Source organism: Fukomys damarensis, unplaced genomic scaffold (genome assembly GCF_012274545.1).
Source record: "Fukomys damarensis isolate Sample0158 unplaced genomic scaffold, DMR_v1.0_HiC HiC_scaffold_12, whole genome shotgun sequence".
Classification (NCBI taxonomy): domain Eukaryota; kingdom Metazoa; phylum Chordata; class Mammalia; order Rodentia; family Bathyergidae; genus Fukomys; species Fukomys damarensis.
In genome coordinates, this window is record NW_022900924.1 from 7,301,036 (window position 1) to 7,309,502 (window position 8,467).

General features: G+C 40.2%; 1 protein-coding gene across 12 annotated transcripts in view; it reads left to right on the forward strand.

Annotated features, from left to right (window-relative positions):
- The window catches only part of Git2 (GIT ArfGAP 2), a 51,673-nt gene that overhangs the window by 21,095 nt on the left and 22,111 nt on the right, over nt 1-8,467 (forward strand). For 5 of the 12 annotated variants that reach the window (XM_033762366.1, XM_033762368.1, XM_033762367.1 and 2 more), the window contains exons 8-13: nt 170-215; nt 350-355; nt 1,402-1,453; nt 5,722-5,794; nt 6,045-6,142; nt 7,304-7,412. In XM_033762366.1, the coding sequence (XP_033618257.1) occupies nt 170-215; nt 350-355; nt 1,402-1,453; nt 5,722-5,794; nt 6,045-6,142; nt 7,304-7,412 (384 nt within the window). The remainder of the gene's footprint in view (nt 1-169; nt 216-349; nt 356-1,401; nt 1,454-5,721; nt 5,795-6,044; nt 6,143-7,303; nt 7,413-8,467) is intronic. The other 7 variants (XM_010603944.2, XM_010603947.2, XM_010603950.2 and 4 more) reach the window with 3 other exon arrangements.

The window sequence follows — 8,467 nt, forward strand, 5'->3', positions numbered from 1 at the left end:
CTAGATACTGCTCAGGTCTTTGGGAATTTGTAGCCAGCCTGACAACCTCTGTTCCCTTATGTGGTTCATAATTATGGAAAAATAGAAATTGCAGAACTTAAATGAAGAAAATAATAGTGGTGTTCCTCAACAGATCTTATCAATATCTATATATTGGTTTCTGTTTCAGATCACAAAAATGGACAGCACTTTATAATACCTCAAATGGCAGACAGGTAAGCCATGGAGATACCAATCAGTTTTACCTGTTTCCATATTTCCATGGTTATATAGTATTTTAAATGTAATATAGTTTGTTTAACAAAGCCCATACATTTTTCTCTTTTATGGCTATACAATTTGGAATAAGACGGCTGTAAGTAAACCATATAAAACTTAAGTTTGAAAGAGCACAAATAACCAATTAATTAGTAAGGAAATTGGAGGCAGTGATATGGTCACTGTGAGCCAGTTGTAGTATATTGTGGCATAAGTTATAGTCCCAAAATATTTTTGTATCATAAGAGATTATATTCTTTGTCTATAACAGGAGTCAGCAAATTCTTTTTTTGTCAAAGGCCAGACAATAAATGTTTTAGGCTTTGTGGGCCATACGGCGTCTGTCTCAGCTACTCACCTGTCCCTTTATAGATTGAATCGTCTGTGGACATTATATAAACGCATGGACATATTTGTTCCACTAAAATTTTATTTCTGGACACTGAAATTTGAATTTTACAAAACTTTCACACCTGATGAAATACTACTTCTTTGTGAAATACTATCCTCCCCAACCATTTGAAAATATGGAAACCATTCTTAGCTCATTGGCTTAACAAAAATAAGGCTGTAATTTGCTGACCCCAGTTTATAAGATGGATGCTGTAGGAGTGAACCTTAAACCCTGCTTAGCCAGTTACTGTGGCACAAATACCATCAGACATTTATGAAATGATTAACTGCTCTTCCAGATGCAATCTGGTTTTTCATACTTTTCCTTTATCATGTTTTCTCCTATCTTGCCCTCTGCCCGTGTCTCTGGGGTAGAGCCCAGCGTCTCTCATGCATGTTAGGCAAGCATTCTTCCACTGTGTGACATCCCCAGCCCCTTGATTATTTTTTAAATACTTAAAAATTTGTGACTCCTCACGTAAGGGCCCAGAGGTTCACCTGGCAATCATTTTTGTCATTTTAGTTGGTGAGTGATGTTTTTTCTTTTGTATGACAGTTGTATTTCTAGGAGTCACTTTGGCCAAATTGTGTCAATTTCCTCACTGAGTGAGTCTCTGGCTATTGAGTGCTTGACTCAGATAGTGTCCCTAGACTGTAATTGGTATTTTCGTCCCTTATGTGTCTTAATTGTCTGCTGAGCTCATGAATGTGTTCTCTTGATTTACTTATGCATTTTGTACATTTTCTTAGCAGCCTGGATTTGTCTGAATTGGCAAAAGCTGCTAAGAAGAAACTTCAGTCTGTGAGTATCGCTTTTTACTGTGAGTCTCAGGATGGGACTCAGTGTATCCTGCTGGTGCCTTTCTCAGTTCTAGTTACTGTTGTGTCAAGTGATTTTTTCTCAGACTTTGAGATGTTTAATTAGAAGTCGATCGTGGGTTGTGTAGCAGTGAAGAATGAAAGCACTATTAAGTTTGATATGTCCAGTTCACTGGCTCTGCTTCAGTTAGTCCCATTTTTCTGTGTCATGATAAGAGTGAAGTCTGTGTCTGTGACAGTAGGAAATGGTTTCTCCTAGCGAGAGTCCCTAGTATCTCTCAGTGTGAATGAGTAAGTGGGGCACGCTTCCTTGGGATTACTTCTTCTGGGCTCGTAGGATGGGATACTAGGGAGTGATCGGAACTGATGCTGGCGGGATGGGGACTCCACAGATTGACTCCCTGCCACAGTTGCAGCTCTCTCACCCACTGTTCATGCTTTTAAAAGCTGGCAGTCTAGGGCCTGGAATTTAGCTAAGTGGTTCCGCCTCCTGCCTCGCAAGCTGAAGGTCCCAGGTTTGATCCCCAGTACCAAAAAAAAGCAGCTGGCAGTCTGGAGTCATATATGTGCTGAACCTTCCCAGTCCCGCGGGTGACCTCTTAGTCTTCTCTGTGTGTCTGCAGTTTTTCCACGTCAGCCTTTGTCCAGTCCCGTCAAATGATGCCTCAACAGGGTGTTTCCCAGTCATTTTAGCTACCAGATTACTTACTGTCCTCAACGCTTCTTATTGTCCTCTGGATCAAAACCAAGATTCTCATCTTGTTTTCGTAACGTTTGAGGGCACCATCCAAGTTACCCTTCAGAGCCAGTCTGCTGGTTCCCATTGTGTGTATGTGTGTTCAGGAGTTTCTCTGTGGATTAACTCAGGCTAAGAGCTGACGCCTGCAGTCCTCTCTGGGAGTCCTCTCTTGCTTGAGTGTTTGCCCTGTCCAGTTTCTTTTCTCATTCAGTGGCCTGAATTCTGCCCATATTCACAGTGTAGGTAGCAGTTTTTCCAAAGCCCAACTCTGAAACTGCTGCTTGCCTGCATCATGACTTTCTTGTTTCTTTTTTTTTGCAGAAGACCCTTTTCTAGAATTTCATAAAATATTCAGTATTATATAAAACGAATTTATCCTTACTAGTATTTAACTGTATTATGAAATAAATGTGTTTTATGCAATTTGTTTGGTGTCTCTGTGTTCTATATCTCTGGTATTGTGTGTCTGTGTGTTTTTTTGCCTTTCTTAAATTAACTGCTATATGGTAAGATGATAAAGATGATAAGCTTTGGAGTTAGCACAAAATACTGTGTGGTTTCCATTTAATTACTTATAATATATAAGTGAATATTTATTATAAATGAATTAAACCTCATAAAACCCAGATTCCCTCTAACTCTCTTACATTGTTAGTCAAATCTGCATGGAGGCTGAGGTGATGTCTGGTGTCTATCATGTAGCTTTAAATACATACCTTGGACAGGGTTCGGCACAGCTTTTAAGGTCTTGGGCTGTGGGCAAGCATAGGGTCACCTCTTGACCCTGCCAAATGCCTTGGTGTTGCTGTGCCTTGGTGTCGGGCATGGGAAAGGGAGGGCGTGTGCAGGGGGTTAGGGACCAGAGCTACTCAGTTATCCCTGTTGACTCCCCCACCCCTGTGGGCCCTTTGCAGGTAGCTGCTCTTATCAGTGCCAGGTCCTCCTTCGTGACTTCCTCCTCTCCTTTCCTCCCTCCCTCCTTTCTTTTTCCTTCCGTCCTTTTCCTCCCTGTTTCTATCTCTTTCTTCCTGCCCCCTTTTCTTCCTCCCTCCTTCCCTCTCTAATGAAAAGTTAAAAATAACAGGGAACGTCCTTGTATTCCTCATATTAGTAAATGTTAAATTTGGGTCTTAAACCTGAATCTTGATTCCATCACTTACTATCTTTGTGACTTTGGGCAAGCTGTTAACTTCTATGCCTTGATTTCCTTTGTCTGTAAAATGGGACGATAGTAAAAGTACTAAATAGGATGCTTTTAGCACAGCACCTAGGATGTAATCGCTCAGCCAGTGCTAGCTGGTGTTATTGTTTTCTGTTTTCTTTCTTTCTTTTTTTTTTTTGTACTGAGGTTCGAACTTGAGACCTTGTGCTTGCGAAGCAGGCAGTGGAACCACTGAGCCAAATCCCTGACTGTGTTACTGTCGTTAGTAATAATGATACCAGTTTATTTCCCCTTAGAGAGGGAAATTGGATTTTTTTTGGTGGGGGGAGATACTGGGGTTTGAACCCAGAGCTTCACATAAAGCTATATCTCCAGCTATTTTATTTTTTATTTTGAGATAGGGCCTTACTAAGTTGCTCAGACTGAGCTCAAACTTATGATCCTCTTGCCTTAGCCTCCCAAAGTATAAGGATTATAGTCACGCAGTATCACTCCCAGGTGGGAAATCTGATATTTATGAAGCAAGCTAAAGCTCTCAGTCCATTATCATATTTGACAACAGGCTTTTATTTTATTTTTATTTTTATTTTTTGGGGTACCAGGGATTGAACTCAGGACCTTGCACTTGCGAGGCAGGCAGAACCACTGAGCTAAGTCTCCAGCCTCTCAGGGCTTTTTGTTTTTATTTTTCTCTTGGCGGTACTGGAGATTGAAACTAGAGCCATGGCATGCTAGGCTAAGGGCTCTACCACTGGGCTCTATCCCCAGCCCTTTTTATTTTATTTTTGAGTTAGGGTCTGGCTGAGTTGCCTAGGCTGGCCTTCAATTTATGATCCTCCTGATCTCATCTCCCGATTAACAGATCATAGGCATGTGCTACCACACCTGGCTCTCAGAGTTTGTTTTTAATTATAAATGTAATTTTGACTAGACTAGAGAAATTGAAAATAGAGAACGGGGAATTGTCCTCAGTCACTATACTCCTAAAGGATTTGGATTCGAGCTCAGCTTTTTTTTTTTGGTACTGGGGATCAAACTTGGGTCTTTGTGCTTGCGAGGCAGGAGACAGAACCACTGAGCTAAATCCCTGGCCTATTTCTTTCAGTTCTTATTTCATATGTATCTTTAAAAAAAAAAAAAACTGAAAATCATACTTGGGCAGCAATGTATTATACATGTTGCACATGTTCCTATGAGATCTCTGTAGCCAGCATTTTTTAATTGGTGCATAAAATACCGGTAGGTTAGTGTGCAAGTGGCTGTTTCCTGAGGCCCCCAAGTGCCCAGCACTTTTTGTGGATGTAGAGTTGGCAGTATAACAGATTGAGCATCTGCTCTGGCAGAGCAGGGAAGCAGTCAGTTTAAAAAAGTCACAATCAGCCTGGTATGGTGGTACACACCTGTAATCCAAGCACTCAGGAAGGCTGAGGCAGGAGGATCTCAGGCTTGAGCCCAGCCTGAGCAGTTTAGTCACTTTGCAAGACCTTGTGTCAAAATTAAACCAAAAATGGGTGAGTTGCTAGGAATGTGGCTCAGTGTAAAGCCCTGGAATTTAATCCCCAGTACCAAAAAAAAAAAAAAAAAAAAAAAAAAAAAAAAAAAAAAAAAAAAAAAAAAAAAAAAAAAAAAAAAAAAAAAAAGAAAAATCCCATCTGCCACATCTTAGGTGAGTTTCATGAAACAGAAAGTATAGAGAGAGCCCAAGCTGCCCTGGCAGCGTCTTATCCTCTCTGAGTTGGGAAGGCCTGATTGTCCTCCCCGCCCCTGTCCCCAGCCACTGCTTGTTAGGCCCCTCAGCCTGTGTGGTGATTGTGTCGAGAGCTGACACCACACAGTGTGCTGATGAGTCAGGTTTTGCTCTGTTAGGAACTCAGCTCTGTGGGGTAAGGACTGCCACTGAGGAGGACAGCAGACACCCAGCCACAGTCTGAGTCTCGTCTTTGTGCACAGTACATTCTGTCTTCACAGAGGGCATGTTTTCACTTTATTTTACCAAGGCTTTAAGAGCCTTACATTTCAGGGAACTGACAAATGCTCTCGAGCAGACGAGACTTCCAGGGTGCCATCCCAGGCAGAGCTGGAAATGAGTGTGAGATAATGCATGTTAGCCCCTCTTGACTCTTCGGTAGCAGGAATTCTGTGTGTCTCAGAGCAGTGCAGCCACTCCGGAAAGCAGATACTTCTAGAGGATTTGCACAATTTTTAAAATGTTATTATATGTGTAATAGTTGGCATAGACCCTGGCTTTGAATAAGACATTGGAGATAAAAGGGTGAATAGGTCACAGTCCCCTCTTATCCTCCTGGTGTTAATCATTGTCCCTTGTGTTCCTGATATTTTTTACTTGCAGCTAAGTAATCATTTGTTTGAAGAACTTGCCATGGATGTGTACGATGAAGTTGACAGGCGAGAGACTGATGCAGGTGACTTAATGTGTGACTTTATCTTTTAAGCTTCTGTTATCGGTGGGCAGTAACAAGCTACCAGCCTCCGTGCTTTACTTGCCCAATTTCTACTGTCCTGATAACACATGTGTCGTCATGTACCTTTGCATGTGTTGGCTTCAGAGGGTTCTTCCCCAAAACCCCCTAGTAACGCGTGAGCCGCGCCTCCCAGCAGAGCGGTGGCACCCCTCGTGTGATGAGATTATCTCTGGCTCTTTCCTCTGGCTAGTCTGGCTTGCCACGCAAAACCACAGTACCCTGGTAACCGAGACAACCGTCGTCCCCTTTCTTCCGGTCAATCCTGAGTATTCATCAACACGAAACCAGGCAAGTGGCTCAGTTTGAAAAGTAACTGGTAGTATTTGGGGAATGGCTGATGTCATGTCGTGGTACGTAATTTTGCCAGGATGTGTATTTTAAGTGATTTGATTGATTAAAATTTAATATCCTTTATTCACACGTAAACATAATTCACAGAATGATTTTTAAAAAAGCAATAGATGTAAATAGATGAGTGGGAAAGAATATAAAACAATTCACAGAAAAAATATAAATGGCTTGTGAAAAAATATTTAAACTTACTAGTAATCAAAAAAAAGCAACCTAAAGGGCCAGGGATTTAGCTCAGTGGTTCCGCCACCTGCCTCACAAGCCAAGGTCCTGAGTTCGATCCCCAGTACCAAAAACAAAACAACAAAAAATTAGCAAAATATATGAGATACTCCAAGTGGTGAGAGGCAGGATAGACTTTCTCATGCTACAGATAGGATTTTAAATAACTATAGACTTCAGAAAAACAAATTATTTACCAGTTGTAGAAACCTAAAAAAAAAATCCTTTTACATTGAAATTCCTTATTTTGGAATAATGCTCTAATAAATTAGCTTTTCACAGAACGAGTTTCATTAAAGCATTGTATTTAATAATAGTGTGTTGAAAATATCCTTAGTATCCACCAAGAGGAGAAATGGTGAGTAAATGAAGAAAATATTTTAGTTTTAATTTTAAGCAGTTGTATATAAAGTTCCACATCTGGACTATGATTGTGTTTGTCTTGAAATTTAGAAATTTCCCTCCATGCTAATTTCTCATTACTGAGTCTGCTTCAAAACTAAGTCATTAATAGAAGAAAAGCATGAGGTAGAACCATTTTATTTTATTTAGGCAGTGCAGGGCCTTGTGAATGCTAAGGAAATACTCCACCACTGAGGTTTACCCCCCGGGCCAGAGTCATTTTATTTTTTCTCACAAAAATAAATATGCGTTGTAAAAATTGAATTGTTAAGGAATTTTCTTACATAAATGGCTTGAACCTGTTTTCATGGAAAACATGACTGTTTTGATTTGATTATGGCTGTGATTGGTTACTCTGTGATAGCACTAGAGGAGCTTTGTAGGATCCTACAAAGAGTTGGACTGGTTTGGGGAGACTGTTCATGTCTATATTTTTACATTGGGGAATGTTTTCAATTATTTTCTCCCCCTTAGGGCAGACAGAAACTTGCTCGGTTTAATGCCCATGAGTTTGCCACATTAGTCATTGACATTCTCAGCGATGCCAAGAGGAGACAGCAGGGTCCTCTCTCTAGTTCAAAAGGTAAGTGTCCAACATGTAAATGTGAACTTTGGGGGCCTTCTAAGACATAAGCAGTAAATTTAAAGTTGTAGAGCTGGAGATTTAGCTCAGTGGTGCCGCCGCCTGCCTCACAAGCTCAAGGTCCCAAGTTCGATTCCCCGTACCCAGAACACAGACAAAAAACAAAGTTGTAAACAGTCACTGACATTATAGCCTACGGTCCCGTGATTTTTAATTGTTAATCTGCTAAGATGAAAAGTTTACCTCTCTGAGCTCCGGTTAATAGTATTTCACTATTAATTATTATTATTCAAACTTATAGGTATAGATTTTCTTTTTTCCTTTTGGGTCACTTTGCCTATAAAATTGCACCCTGAAAATAACCCAGAAATTCAAATTAGATCCTACTAAAGATGTAGAAAATAAACTCTCTGAAATCACAGCTCAGCTTGCTATTGCTTACCTCCAAAACGGAGTTCTAAATAATTAAAGTTTATTGCTGTAAACTTTAGATGTCTACAGTAAGAAGTATTATGAGTCAGAATTACACTCTTGAGCATCTACTTCAAAGTGGCCCGTGGAGTCTTGTTCAGTAACTCATAGTCCTGACTCCACGTTGAGGAAAATAATTCTTCTGCAGCCCTTTACTATGTACTTATTGGGGTCCCCCCACCCAATCAGTATACTTTTTTATTGTAAGACATTTAAACAGAAGAAATGTGTACCATCAAAATTACTCCTCAGTCAGCGTCACATTCCCCAAAGACAGGAATCGTTCTGACAATGATTTGTTCATTCCTTTTCCAATTTACAGATTGATTTAATAATTTCAACCAGGGCTGGGGATTTAGCTCAGTGGTTCTGCTGCCTGCCTTGCAAGCTCAAGGACCTGAGTTCGATCCCCAGTACAAAAATAATAATAATAATAATAATAATAATTTCAACCAACTAGGAATAAGGAGGTTCTGAGAAAGTGAATCAACTTTAGGAGAAGTGCAGTGCCAAGAGTCTTTGCATAAATGTGAAATGTCAAAATATGTCTACTCTTTTTTTTTTTTTTTTTTTTTTTTTTTTTT